The sequence below is a fragment of the Sporothrix brasiliensis genome (assembly GCF_000820605.1).
Source record: "Sporothrix brasiliensis 5110 chromosome Unknown Cont19, whole genome shotgun sequence".
In the NCBI taxonomy this organism is placed as follows: Eukaryota; Fungi; Ascomycota; class Sordariomycetes; order Ophiostomatales; family Ophiostomataceae; genus Sporothrix; species Sporothrix brasiliensis.
The window spans coordinates 1,495,882-1,510,735 of NW_024467138.1; the positions used below are offsets into that span (position 1 = coordinate 1,495,882).

The 14,854-nt window shown below is 52.3% G+C and overlaps 2 protein-coding genes across 2 annotated transcripts; both read right to left on the bottom strand.

Moving 5' to 3' along the window:
• Nucleotides 1-3,571: 3,571 nt before the first annotated feature.
• On the bottom strand, nucleotides 3,572-4,806 carry SPBR_00706 (glycoside hydrolase, family 16; the record flags this gene model as incomplete). Its single annotated transcript, XM_040759025.1, has 2 exons — nucleotides 3,572-4,225; nucleotides 4,297-4,806. The coding sequence occupies 2 exons, from the start codon at nucleotides 4,804-4,806 to the stop codon at nucleotides 3,572-3,574; spliced, it is 1,164 nt and encodes a 387-aa protein (XP_040618227.1).
• Nucleotides 4,807-9,486: 4,680 nt separating this feature from the next.
• On the bottom strand, nucleotides 9,487-12,090 carry SPBR_00205 (C2H2 finger domain protein; the record flags this gene model as incomplete). Its single annotated transcript, XM_040758525.1, has 3 exons — nucleotides 9,487-9,628; nucleotides 9,696-11,862; nucleotides 11,922-12,090. 3 exons carry the CDS (start codon nucleotides 12,088-12,090, stop codon nucleotides 9,487-9,489), a joined length of 2,478 nt encoding a protein of 825 aa, XP_040618228.1.
• Nucleotides 12,091-14,854: the final 2,764 nt, after the last annotated feature.

Below are 14,854 nucleotides of genomic sequence, written 5' to 3' on the forward strand. Positions count from 1 at the left end.
GTCTCAAGTGACAAAAAGGAAGGACTATATGGAAGTTCGTGAAGGTGACGTTATATGTGCTGAATGTCGTAACGCTTCTATACGGGAGTCGCATGGTCTCTTGATGCTCGAGATAGTCGACGAAAGCTGCTTTCTTATATAGGAAAACGAAAGAGAATCGGTCTATGCTGGCTGTGTCTACTTCGTAAACCTCACTCTGACTTTACCGTGCCTGTCCCGGCACGAACAGAGCAAAGGACCATGATGGCGCAAGCACACCTGAATAGGGGACGCTGGTCCGGCAGACCCCGGCGAGGGATCACAATTTTGCTCCTGCGTGATGGACATCAACTTCCATCAAGAAGGGCCAGCACCGCAGAAAGACATGACCGCCGTAGGTCCAGAGGGCGCAGAACATAGGAGATGGCCCAAGGTAAAATGGGTCAAATGAGACACTTGAGAGTGGTATCTTGCGTCTCATGCACTCCCAAAGGACCACGTGGTAGGATTGGCGCTGAAGAGTAGTTCGGCGTCGCTGACAACGTTTGATTGATCCAGGCGATGGATGCGAAGGTGGTAGGGGGGAGACGAGACGAAAGAGAAGAGAAAGGCCGAGCCACCCTACCTTCGTGGAAGACTGGTATTGATACAACCTCAGAAAGAAAGAAAAGTGGCCGAGATGAGTTGGGATCATAGAGGCGGTGGAGGGTGGAGCAGTGTAGATACCAGAGTCCCGTCCGAAAAAGATCGTCGTCAGGATGAAGGATGATGGACGATGAAAGGTGTCGCGTAGGACTCGGGGGATTGCGCATCGGCCAATAGGCATGCCTCTGTTGGCTCGTTAGAGCAGTGCAATTCTGCCTCCCGAGTCGAGGCGTTGCGTTGTCGACAATATCGCGATATGCTGTCGAATACGGGTCTTTCGATTTTGCCTTGGCCAGTTTCTGCCGTCTTTCTCCCTTGTAGGGGCTAGAGCACCCGGTAAGGTGACAAGACGGCAAGAAACCATAAAGTCGTGATGGGAGAGGTAACAAGGGAAGATGCAGATCCTGCGATACAATTTGAAAGATGTCGACACAAAAAGGAAAGGACAAAAGCCAGTCCGCCACTGGAATGTGGAGCCCCAGACAGGCGGAAGGCGCGACTGCTGATATGCATGCCGTGACCGAAAGTGCAAGTGCAATTGGCTATCTTTAGCGTGCAGGCGCAGGCCAACGGCAGCGGCCTTTCTGTTTTAGGTGCCATTTCGGGAAGGCGTGCCCATTGCTCGTAAAGAGAACGGAGATTGGAAGCTGCGATGCAAAGATAGTAGCACCGAGTCATTTACACGTCCCGAATAGGAAAGTGCAAAGCAGAAAATACCCCAAGGAAGGCGCGACCAGCCAGACGGAGTAGATCATCGTCGCATCGCGGCGCAGCCTTTTCTGCAAACTCTGTTGTTCGGCGTAGGGGATCCTGATATGCCGTTATCCCCGTTCATTCGCTTGCATCTGCTCTTCTGCTTGTGATATTTTCACAAGACGTTTTGGGACTGTGCCTCTGGTTATACCCCGGTTGTGTCATGGTCGTTTCCCAGGCTAAGAGAATAAGGTGCGAGGTGCCATAAAAACCAGAAACGTGGATGAGGGGCGGGAAAAGGCACACGTTGAGCTCAAAAAAGGTAATTAAAAATAAAGTTAGAACAAAAAGGCTTGATGCAACACAAAAGGGGGATCATGACGATCTTGCAACATACGACTTTGGAGAAACACCCTACCTATCTCTCCCACATGCAGAGAGACCGAGCGCCTCGAAAGATTCACCGGCAGAGACGATCGATGTGCCTAACGGAGAAAATGTGAAAATTACCAACGTGGGCGACCTGCTTGCGAAGAAAAGCATGAGCCGCAACATGGGACGATGGGCACCATGAGGACAAACTAGACCGGGGAAGGCGGACTGGGGTCTAAGCTAAGTGAGGCCGGGGAAAGGCGCACTTGGAGTCGAGGGAATGAACTTGTGTCTTTGGGTCCCTTCCCATGTTTGGCCCATTTTTTGGTCGGTTTATGGACCCAGGAGATGCTCTGCCGGCGGCGCGTGAGGTGATTGGCACACACGCCGTCAAATGTAGTTGTTCCTGAACTTTCTATTTGTAGAGGGGGGCCAGTTGCTCGTGCGTAAAGTCTCTGTTGTATTTCTGGGGCCACGAGCATTTGGTCGAATGCAACCCAAACCCTGCATCGTCCCCGAACCACATTCGCAATGTATGAGCGCACATGTCAACAGCGAACCGGGTTCTCATCGTGCAGAATGGTGTTGCCATACGTTTTGTTAGTTTTTCATCCCGTCGTAGGTCTTTGAATTCCGCGAACCGTCACATGTTTCACCCACCGCTTTTCCTCTTCAAGTCATCTCTCATAAAATCCAATCGGGCCGTGAGAGAAGATGGATGCAGAGGAGAGAGGCGTGCAAAAGACAGGAAAGTAAAAACGGCACAGAAGATTCGGGGAGGTGAAAGCTGGGGTCGCACTAGCACGATAGTTCGGCCTATTTGTTTGACCTCGAGCCGGCGACGACGACATGGGCAAAGATTGACAAGTGGCAGGCGGGGGTTGTTGAAGTAAGAAGCAGTATTGCTTTTAAGTTATCCGCGAGGCTCCGCGGTACTCTCGGAACAAGCCAGTCAGTTTGCAAACTTTGTACGTCGTGCTACTGGCCATCATGGGACAACATGAGGAAGACGCGGCCAATGACACATCACAGCCTTGTCGAGATGTGAGGAAAGTCCCAACGCATGGCAAACGATAAATAGAAAAAAGAACAGAAGAAAAAAAAGAAAAAGAGGGACGCAGAACACAAAAGTAAACAGAGAAATAAAAGAGAAAACAAGAAAGAAGAAGGAGAAAGTTAGGAAGTAAGGCACGGCGACACGCGACACAACGTGATTGATAAGATACTCGCCGAGAGACATTTCCGCCTTGTGACTTGACAATTTGCTGCCATGTTGGATCTGAAGGTGCCGCTCATCATTCTCGCGGAACGTTGCATGCGTCTGATTCGGCTTTATTTTTGAGTTTCCGAGAATAGGGCCTAGGAGGGTAGCCGCAGGTCCGTCCTAGACACACATGTTGCTTTCGATGTGGTGTTGTCACAATTGCATGGGAATAACGGCCGGCCGCGAGGATGGTTAACCTTTTCTGTGGCATGCTGTTGTGAAAAGGAAATAAGTATTAAAATATAAATCAAGAAAGCGGCCGTACCAAAACGATCCTTGGTAAACGTAGGCAATCGCTCGCACGAGAGACGAGAGAATCTAACCCAACAAACAATTCCAAGAAATTGAAAAGAAATAAAAAAGTATGTGCAGCCTAGGTTAAATCAAAATGGTGCTCCATCTCTTGCCAAATTAGCCAAGTACCAAATCCCAGAAATTCAAACAAAGAAAAGGGTCCCAAACAGGGAAGCCAAGGACCCAGGAAAGAAACAAGAAGAAATGAGAAACTGTCCACGCCCAGCTTTTGTTATATACGCGGATCCTGCGATTTGGCCAGTGAGACCTATTGTCGGCTTACTGGAAACACCCGCTCCCTGCCAATATCTCGCGCGTCCCGCATTACCATATATTGAGCTCCCAGCCAACAATAGCAAAGACGATGGCAAACACCGGCCAAAGGACAGTCGCTGCGGTTGTCATCCTGCCACTGTTTTTTTGGCCAGAAACTGTCTGGTTGTTGGTCATGTTATTCTGAGACGTAAAGAACCAACCCGCCGGGGTCGTGTTTGTCGCCGTCGAATCAGGAATGGTACACACGGCACCCGGTGCGCTGGGATCGCGGCAGCGGAGGTTCCAGTCCTGCTGGCGCTGGGGCAAGGACGAATTGAAGTAGGCCTTGACGTACGAGACAGTTGTAACAGCATCCTCCGTTGGTGGTCCGGCTGACCATAGCGGGTTCCCATTGCTCCACTGTTGCAGGACAAGATGGCCTGCGTGGGTCGGTACAGCGTCACTATCCATTTCGGCGAGGAGCTCGCTGTCGGCGTAAAAGTAGACGCTGCCCGGCAGAAAATCGATGCGGTACTCGTGGAAGTCTGCGGTGGGGTCGAACGGAAGGTTGACTTTAAGGAAGGTCGGGGTGCCTTGGGCGTCGAATCCATCCTCGGCTGCCTCGCGGGACTGCAGCACAAGGTTGACGGGATACGTGTTGTTGGACGCGTTGTACTCTTTGGACAAAAACTCCATGTCGATCTCTTGCGTGTCGTTGAAATACTAACAGCAACAGACGTCAGTAAGGCACTTAATTACATGCGACCATATCCCATTGTCATAGTTATACATACCCAGAAGAACGCGGAACAGGTTCCAGAAACGTTGGTTAGTTTCATGCCTGCCCGGAAGCTTCCGTACAGAATATCCGTCCGGTTGGTGTCGATCTCGGACACCGGCACCATACCGGCGACGATATTGGCCTTCACAGTCAAGTCCAAACCCGCAGGTTGGCCGTTCTTGGCTTGCCCATCCTCGACCTGGCCGTTCGGGTCCGGTTGTGTCCGCATGTTTTCGATGGCGTACATCTCTCCATAGCTGCCGCGGTCCTTCTCGCTTGTCACATTGAAAGCTTGCCGCACCCAATCGGTGTTTGTCGAAATGTTGTCGAGGTGCGCAAAATCCGTTTCGATCAAGTCGGTAAAGGCCTGCACATCACCGTCGATTACCGTCGAATATCCACACTCACAATCGGCTGCAGCAGGGCGAGCGAATCCGAAAAGCAGGATCGCGCCAACAACGGCGGAGATGGACCACGCACTTCCGCTGAAGCTAGGAAAGGCGAAACGTCGACGAAGAGCCATTGTTATTTTGAAGGAAGGGTCACTTCCATAAGAGGTGCTTTCCTACACCTGCGAAGTCTGTTTGAGGATGTCGTTTTCGTGTATCGATGGCAACCAGATGGAAACGCTCTGCAAGCCCCTGGAATCTGCACGGGGAGATCACAAGGCCACGAGCGCGCCCGGACGAGTCTGCTGGATACGGTTGGGCGAATGTCGTTTGTGTCCTCTGTATACGAGGTCGAGGTGCCACGAGCAAAACGCTGAATTAATAGGATGGCTAATTGTGCTGCTGTACCAAATCTAGATAAATCGGATTTGTCCAAGGTTACGGTGGACTGAGCAACAGTCGGACAATGGGTAAACGAACGAGATAATGAATGAACGCGCAATAAAACCTCGCTTTTTTTGTTTTGAGTGTGCGGGAAACGTGGAGACAAGGAGTGGATGAGTGAATCGCAAACAGGGAACTGCCCAAGCTGAACGAGAGTTAAACACAAGGTGTCCGGGTGGAGCACAAAATAAGAAGCACAGATAACGATCCTGAACGACAGTAACGAAATGTAAGGAAAGATAAAAAGAAGAAAAGTGAAAGAAGAGGGTGGGGAAAATAAGAAAGAAGTACGGAGCAGTGAATGACAGACGAGATGGTGACAAAAGTGAAGGTGAGGAGGACCAAACGGACGAAGTGCTCAAAAGAGCTCCGCCTCGCAAAGCAAAGGAAGGGAAAGCAACGACTGCGCCGCACGAGAAGAAACAAGAGAGAAATTCAGCGATGCTATAATGAAAGCGAAACAGACAGAAGTCTGGACCTGAAGAAGTCAAAAGGCACCGAACGATGACGGGTGACGAGGTAGGAAGTAGGGGCGTGGAGAAAAACGGCTGACCGCAGGCCGAGAGGGGGTGAGGCAGGTGGTGTCTATTCCTCTCCTTTTCAGTACCCCGTCCGTACTTGTTTCTCCTCCTTTCCTCTCTGTACTCTGTGGCTCCGTGTTCTGGCCTCGCCCCTTTTGCTGTTTGGCTCGAGAGTCGTACAGATTGTGTCACACAGGACTATCGGTCGGTGAGGGCTCAGAAATACGACAGCTGACATTGGTAAACAACGCCCCCCAGTCTTTTCGACAAAGGTTCTCGTCCAAGTAAACGGAGAGGACGACGGTAAGATCCTGACTCTATCAATGCCGTGCTGGTCAGCTAACATTCACTTGCCCGGAAAGTAAAGTAAAAAAGGCACGCATAAAAACAGCGAGGAGAATGGAGGACACAAGGCCAGCGGAGGTTGGAAGCCGATGGAGGATACCACTGAGGATTCACTTCAATGTCTTCTTCCTATGCATCAAACGCCACCAACGTGCAAGGGTATTTAGCATCTCCTGCCACGCGATCAGGAAGGATTTCACCAGAGACCAATTGAAAGCAGAACTTGCGGAACAGGATTAGCAATGATACGCTCGCAGATAACCTGGATTAATGTTGAGACGGCCAAAAGCGGAGCCTCCGGTCCAGACGAAGAATAGGCACGGGGGTGTCGAAGAGATCCGGTTTGGGTGTGGATTCGAATGTATCGACGCGTCGGATGAGGCAGTGTCGATAAGGATGTTGGTGACAGGAAACAGGGAGAAGGACTGCGGACGGCCAAGAGGAAACACCTCCAAATAGGAGAGGGGGCAAAACACGATTCGCCGCGTATGAGGAAGGCACGATCTAGAATACGAAGCTCTTTCCCTTTCTGAACACATTACGCACCGGGCCGCTCTTTCCTATTTGAGAGAAAGTAGCTTCGAGGCGCACCGATAGCTGGCAAGGTCCATTTTCGGAAAGAGCAAAGGAGGACGTCGATGCCATGCCCAGTGAAACAGCGATGCTTTTATACGGACCGAATGGACGAGTCAAAGGGACAAGTGGAAGAATCGTGGAGGGCAAACAGCGGCACTCAAAAGCGAATCTCGGACTGCCTACGACGGGCATCACCATGATCTCTTTTATCTGACATCAAGGAGGAGACGAGGGAAAACGAGATAAGCATTTAGGCCGCGAATACGACAAAAAAAAACACTGCACACCCTCAAAGTAAAATAAAATGAGACACGAGTGCGAAATTGAGCAGGCAGGAGAAAGTAGCACAGGCGGAAAAACAAGACGGGTGGCCGCAGATACGTGCATGAACGTTCTGCTGCACCAAATAAGTCGATCTCGCCTATGGTAAGAAATCGGCGAGAGGGAAAATGGAGGCCACGCGGAATTTGAACCTTACTGTCGTACCAAATTGTCGAGGCAGCTTTATTTTGGCTCATGCGGTTCACTTGACTTGGTCTACTTTTTAGCTCACGCCCTCTCTGATGCTCCTTCGTGATGTGCTTCCAGGCTGGCCAGGAAGAAAGCTGTGCGAATTGAGGCTGGATATAGGAATGTCGTCTGCGGTCACATGGCTTAGAAGGAATATTCAAAGAGGCACAGTGAAAGAAAAAGAAGGGCATGTGCGGTAGTAAGTTGTGCCTGTTGGTCCCAGTGGCGTGTCTCCCATACTCATTCCACTCCCTCTCTTAAAAGAAAGAAGCAAGATCGAGGGGATGGACAGCGATTGGCTGTGCAGATTTCGCCATTCGCCAACCATTTTCAATGACGCATTGAGGACGTGCGGGCTCGATTTATATTGCACTTTATTTAGTCGAGTGTCGTATACTGAAGCGTTCCTGGCTCTGATTGCGTTTCCAATTTGACGACACGGGACGGGCGGGTAAGATTTAAAAAAAAAATCTATGTTTTTTTTGTCTTCTTTTCAGTCTCATTTTGGCAAAGGAAGGTCGTTTGTATTATTCCGTCTTTGAAGGCGACTTTCGGTGCTGCATGGCCGTGCACTTTACCCGGACGTCGATCATCGTTTTGCTTTGGGACGGAAACTGGCGGCGACAAATGTGATGTACGGCGGTATGCTGGACTACATACAGTCCAAGGCGAGCAAACTATATTAATAAAGCTCAACAGGATAGGAAATGGCCGATGCATTCTCCAGGGCCTCTTCACAACGGACGCGTAAAAGGGTGCTATGAATAAGCCATAGCATGAGCATAGCACCATAAACAGTGTTGATGCTATACTATTCGATTGCCTATAATCTCATGCGATTTCACTCTTAACCTTATTTGATTTTTATCCACACCCTCTATGTCCGGGGAATCTCAGGAGCCAGACGATCGTGAGCTGTATTACGCAAATAAGAGGAGAGTGCAACCGTACGAAATTCTCCGAGAACATCATATTCCACCTCTAGCATTGGCGGAACGAGTCGAACCTTGATAGAGTAGCAGAGAAAGCGGTGCAGCCCTGGGGATGTCAGTTTGAGGGAAGTATGTTGGATTGAATTGCTATGGGATGCTGAAAACGTGTGATAACAAGAGTACAAAATAATTACTAGAAACGATGGAGGACGTGCATGATGACAAAAGAAACAGAACAAAAACGTAAACATTGCAGCATACTGACTAGACTCGCTCATCGTACTGACTTCCCCTTCTTGTGTACTTTTCGGCTCTGCGACCTCTTTTACCTTTTTTTTCAACTTTTTTGCAAGGCATCACCATTGTTTCTCATTGTGCAACAGCGTCTTCACGGAAATTCAAAAAAAAAAAAAAAAAAAAAAAAAACTAAATGGAGAAAAGACAAACAAAACTTGGCATAACTAGATAACTAGTAACTGAGAATGAATCTTGCGGAAAAAGTAAACATAGGAAATGTAACAGAAAGCGACGAATATAAAAGAAGTTGAAAGACAATCTGTATATCGAACAAGGTATCGGGAGGGAGAGAGGTGGTGATAATGGGACAAGTAGTGAGAAAAGAGTAGTAGAGTGGGTATGAGAAGAACAAGAAAATGAGAAGAGAAGGAGCAGTTGGCTTTTTGGTGTTTCTGTGGGGGTGCGACCAGTAAGACTCGCAAAACACAACGTCCAGCATTAAAACGGAGGCACCTCTCCCTGGCCCCAGGTGGTGAGGATGAGGGAGCATGCCATAGCTAGTAAAACAAGAATGTAAAAAAGACAAAAGAGAGATAAGGAAATTCCTCCATATGGACCAGCCAACAAAAAAAAAGTCCGTGAAGCAGATATTAGTTTTATGTGACGTCTTGTTCTGTTTTTGTGTTGTTCAAAACATGACCCCGTCCTTTTTCTCGATCGCCGAGAAAAGTGTAATAAACCAATGTGTGCCCCCAATCCTGCCCCTTATATTAGTTGCCAGGTGACCATCGACCCATCCAAATTGTATAGGCCCGCTTGATGCAAAGAAAATGAGAGGAACTGAAAAGCAAAGCGCAGAAGAAACAGCAGACAGAAATCAAAGACCCAAGAACAAGACCAAGCAAGAAAGCAAAAAGCAAATAGCAAAAAGCAAAAAGCGATGTAGGAAATGTGTGACAAAGGAGATATAAATCGACAAGAGAGCAATAAGAGAGACGGAATATGAAATGAAGAGCAAAACGAGACAGAGCAGTGGAAAGGAAAATCCAAAAAAGAAAAAGGAAACTGCCACGTGACCGCCGTCTGTCCTTTGCCCGCGCCGAAAATCCTTGGAACCGGTAATGAAATGATGTGACATAAAGATGCATTGTGTATAGGGGTGGTAGGGCAGATGGGCACGACAAGGTACCCAGCGCCCCAAAACGAGTGTCAAGAAGTGGGTGGCAACGGTGAAGACGACGACCTCAGATTAGTAGAGAACGCTGTCTTCGTCGGCGCCCTGCGAGGTCATGGACGGGGTTGTTGCGCCACTAGAAGCCTCAATGTCGTCCACGTAACCCACGAGGGCCTGAGAGTGGAGTCGGAACGATTCGCCCATGAGTCTCGTGATACTATTGAAAGTTAGTTCATGTCGTCGAAATCCTAAAGGTAAATAAGGGCACACAAAAAAATACATACCCCCAAACAACAACCTCGTCGAGCATGGAGCCCCAGAGACGTGCGACAATGGAGCTAAGCTGCGTGGCAAACGCCTCCTCCACATCCTGCTCGAACAGCTGGCGGACCTTTTCGTACATCTTCAGCTCGTCCTGGGTCGCTGCCTCTTCGTCGTGTTCCAGACGATACAGCCAAAGACTGAGGATGATCATCAGATCCATGCCGCACAGCGGGTGCTCGATGCTCCAGTTGGTGGGCGAGGTGCGCGCCACCCAGCGGACGCCCTGGGCGACCGCCGTCTCGATGCATTCGTAGCACTCCTGGATGACCTTGAGCATCTCGCCGGAGCGCTTGACCTTGTCGCGTGCGTTGGACATGGCCGCTGCCACCTCGTACGAGTCGTGGTAGCGGAGCGCCTCCTGCACCGTCTTGAGGTCGACCTCGAGACGGGCCCGGGCGCTGCGGCACATGGCGCGGGCGTTGAACGTCAACGGGTGGCCCTTGTGCGGCGCGCTCAGGGGCACCGCCGAGGCCTCGGGCTCGCAGAGCTCTAGGGATTTCTCCCACGTCTCGAGAGCCAGACGAAGCTTGTACTCGGTGACGACGTCCTGCAGAGCCTCCGGGCTGCGCTTGTGGTACCAGACCTCGAGGAAGAGGGCGTTGATCATGACGCGCGTCGCAAAGGCGCTGTACTTGATCGTCTCGCCCTGGAACAGGTTGTCGTGTGCCTCCATAAAGGTGGCCGTCTGCGACGCCTTCAGCTGCTCCTGCCACGCGGCCTCGTCAATCACGTTGAGGTTCCACATCGCCTCCGTGGACGGCAGCTGCAGGTCCTCGAACTCGTTGAAGCCGATGGCCGGCGTGTAGTTGAAGGACATGGTCAGCAGACCGAAGAAGATGTAGACGGCGTAGTAGGTGCGGCGGCAGCCCTCGTCCTCAACCCACTCAGACCGCGTGGGCGCACGGCCCTCACGGCCTTCCTGGCGCAGCTTCAGCTCGTAGCGGTTGCCAGCGACCATGTTGGCGAGAAGGCTCTTGATGGAGCAAGCCCATTCGAGGCCCTTCGGGTCGCCGCTCCAGCTGGCGAAGACCATGTTGAGCAGCGAGCTCTGCATGGTCCACAGCGGGCACTTGCGAGAGCTAAAGTTCTCCTTGTGCTGCAGGAACTGGTTGACCATGACCTTGGAGCCGATGTGCAGAATGTACGCCTGCTCGAGGTCGAAGGCGTACAGGGCGCCGATGGACAGCACCGCAAGCAGGAGCGGGGGCGATGTCTGCGTGGGGCTGAACGACGCCGGGTTCAGGAACGGCAGGTGATGGTGGAACAGGCCGAAGTAGGTCGACAGGTAGCGGTTAATGGACGAGATGTTGGGCACCCGGAAGCCCTCGGGGATGGCATGCTCCGTGTCGCCGTTGCGGATGTTGTCCAGAATCACGTTGCGTTCGTCGTCGTTGTTGACCTGCGGGACCTTGAAGCCAGCCGGGGTTGGGGGCGGCTCGACCGGCGTACGTGGACGCTCCGTCTGGTAGACCGATGCAGCGACGGGGGCTTCGTGTGGGTTAGCCTTGTGGGGATCGGCATGGTTCGTCTTGGCGGGGTGCAGGTACATACGATGCATGTTGTGGCCGCTGAGGGAGGGCAGCGGCGTGGCCAGAGGCTGGCTGGCGTTGGCAACGGTAAAGGACGGAGTTTCAAAAGCACCGGATGCGCTGGACGCAATGGAGTGCGACTTGGAGTCGGACTGGGCCATGAACGAGTCCCACTGGGGAATGGCAATGGCGCCGGACGGGTACGTGACGGCGGGCTCCATCATGTTGGGGCCATTCTGGGGGAAAGGCGGGATGCCATTTGCGTTCTCATAGGGACTGCTGCTGGAGGAGCGGGCAGCGGCAGTGGCTTTGTGATGCAAGTCAGCCACAAGCATAGCAGCGGTTTCGACGTCAAAAATACCTTCGCTGCTCGCTTCCAGTTGCTCGATGGCAGCCGTGTCAATGGAGGCGATGGTGGATTTGGACGGGCCGGAGACGGCACGCGCTTTGGCCACACCGCCACCACGGCGCTTGCCGTCGCTGTGCAGAGGGACGCCGCCATCCTTGGCGTGGACAGTACGGTCGTGACGAAGGAGAAGATCACGGCGCACAAATGTACTCCTACACTTCATGCACTTGAAGGGTCTCTCTTTGGTATCTAGAGGATGTTAATAGTTGCACGTGTGAAAAGGCAGATCATCTCCCAAAAGTACTTACGCGAACGTTCGTGACGGCTGCGGTGCTCACTTCTGCTGAATGCGCGGTTGCAGAACTGGCACTTGTACTTCCTCTCCGGGGCGGCGGAGGGTTTCCGAGCGGTTGGGGTTGCGGCGGCCGGCGCGGACGGCGCGGCGGTTGGCATGACGGCTACACTTGCGCCCGGCATGGTTGTCGGCTGCTGTTGCTTGTTTTTTTGGCGTTGATTTGTGGAGTGTTATTTTCGTCAGGCGATGGAAAAGTGTGTTCTCTTTCCGTTTGTTTTTACACTTTGCTTTGCTCTGGTCTCAACGGACAACGGTTTGACGGCGGGCGACGGCGGCGGCGTTGTCGACAATGCAAACGACAACGGCGGCGGCAGACAGCAACAACGGCAGTGGGCGACGGGCAAGTGTCGGAAGCCGGAAAATAGTCCCTCTCAGAAACGATAGTTGAAATCGCCCCCCAACACCTCTCTCGCACACGCGCTCCCGTGGGATTTAAAGGGTGTCTTTGGGACTTTGTTGGACGTTGTAGTTCATTTGCAGCGGTATCCGGGTCATAGGAAGAATAGATAGGGGGTTTGGATGGGAGATGGGAGGGGTGTCCTGGCCGGGGCGAAGGTGGAAAAGGGGCAACGATGACTGTGGCCCGGTGAATATTGGCACGATGCAGATGGCAAGACGGGTCGAGCTACGTGAGAGCAGGACCTGTCTTTGACGAAAAGTTGGAGAAGACGATGTAGATATGGGTTGGGGATCAGCAATCAAACAACCGAAGTTTGTGCTGTGGCGAGATGGACGGTGACAACGGGTTCGATGCGCGTACGCGTTGGAAGAGTGTTGACGAGAAAGTCGAAAGTGGGCGTTGATGATGGAGATGCTGGATTGGAAGGGGGAGAGGAGAGAGGAAGGAGGAAGGAACGTAAAAGGGAAGGAGAAGAGGAAGAGGGGTGAATGGGAGGGAATTTTTTCTGGAAGGAGAAATGGAGGGGAGGTGGGAGAGAGCAGCAAGCAAGACAGAAGGAGCGGCGCGCGCAAGGGTGGGTGGAGGGGAATGGCAAGAGCGATGGTGTTGCTGGGCAGGTGGGCTGGTCGGTGTGGGAGGGCGACTCTGGGGCGCTCAACTGAGGAACAACGCACAGGGGAGCGGCGAGGGGGGCAACGGTTAGCGGGGGGGGTCGTTATTACGGGCTCGCCTTGGGGGAGGAAGCTTTGCTTGGGGGCGGCTTGGTGCGAGAGGAGGGGGTGGGAGGGGGAGGCGACAAGTTGTCGTAGAATGGCAGGAGCAACTGGCAGCGGGGGTCTACGGCCTGGTGGAGGGGCTGCTGTAGCAGGAGCGTCGGACAGATCGAATCATTGACTTCTCAAAGCAGAGGAGCAGTGGACAGTGCGTGACGACCGCCGGACTGTTTTAGGAGTCTCGCCAATACGAATGTGGTGTGTGGGCCTGCTGAAGGGAAGTGAGAAACAGGTATGTGAGGGCGGTTGGGGTCGGGGAGGGCTGGGCGGTTGAATGCCAGTGAAAGTGTGCTAGGGGCGCATTAACAGCGCTGTCATTGCGCTGGGGCGCCCGGTCACTGGCACTGTAAGTTAGCTCGATATAGGCTGGTTAGGCCCTGTGTCCAGGGGATGACAGCGGGCAAAGTGAGACACTGTGCTCCTGCTCCTTCTGTTGTCCAGCAGAACGGACTAAAAGGGGAGACTTGCCAAAAGCAACCCAGGAAATGGAGACCCACTGCGTCTCTTTCGGGACTAGTTCCTTCATTCCGGGAGATTTAAATTGGCCCCGGAAGGTACCTGCTACGAGTCACGCACTCCCTCGTTCCACTATGGCCCCGCCATCCGACATGGCATGGGCACTGGGATTATCTGCGACTTGTTAAGTTCTTTCCAAGGTAGATATCTGGTGGGGTTCACCTACCATATAAGGAAACGAGATTGGTGGACTCTGTACTTCATGTACCTCCCCACTCTGTTAGTATACGCAGATACCTCATTTTCCACGTAGATACATCAGCCCGCCAGCACTTTTCCCCCGCCTCTCCAAAGCATTTTGTCTTGTCTTAACGTTCGTCTTCTGTCACTTCATGGTCGGCCCTTCGCCGGAGTGCGTCGCTCCTCAACAGAGTTCGCAGGAAACGGGAGGTCATCAGAGCTGTCAAGACTGTCCCACTGTACTGTCCCTCGGTCACGGTCGCACATGTTCGCGCCATATCCGTCTTGTCGCGAAGAAGACAGACAAAACAGTTAAGGCAGTAAAAACAGAAAAGAAAGGAGACGTGTTTTCCGTTTCATTGGTGTCATTTGTTTATTTGCAGCCTCCACGGGTTCAAAACGGGCCTTTTCTCGATATTGGATTGGTCTACCCGTCCGTCACTCGACTCCTTCCGGGACGCGCAGACTTTTGTAAATTGAAGGTTTGTTACAAACGCGAGTCACGAGGGCTCTTACTGGCAAACTGACTGGCGCGTTCCGTTCGTCGTTCAGATCGAAAAGAGTAAAATCAAACGTCGTAGCGTCAGTTGTGGGAACGGCCATTGACCTTGTCCCGATAGGGAGAGTGAGGAGAGTGAGAGAAAGAAAGAATAAGCAAAAGGGGGAGGAGGCAGTCCGTTGTGGGCGCAGCGCACCGGTTGAGAGATGACACTGAAAGGTTCAAGAGAGGCAACAGCACCAACAGATTATTCCCAGCCAATCCAAAAAGTGAGGCTTGCATGGTTTGTGTGTGAGTGGGCGTCTTTGCAACAGAACGGACGCCTGGTGCCCAATCCCCTCCCTCCCGCGCTGTGAGGTGCATATGGCACACGAACGCCTCCCTGCGGTCTGCGCAGAAGACTAAACGCCAGACCAGAGGAGGCGTGCTGGAAACTGCGCCAGAACGAGAATACCAACCCCACGCATCGCTCACACCAGAGGAGCTGCAGGAAGCCGAGCCACTGGAATGCGGCCGCT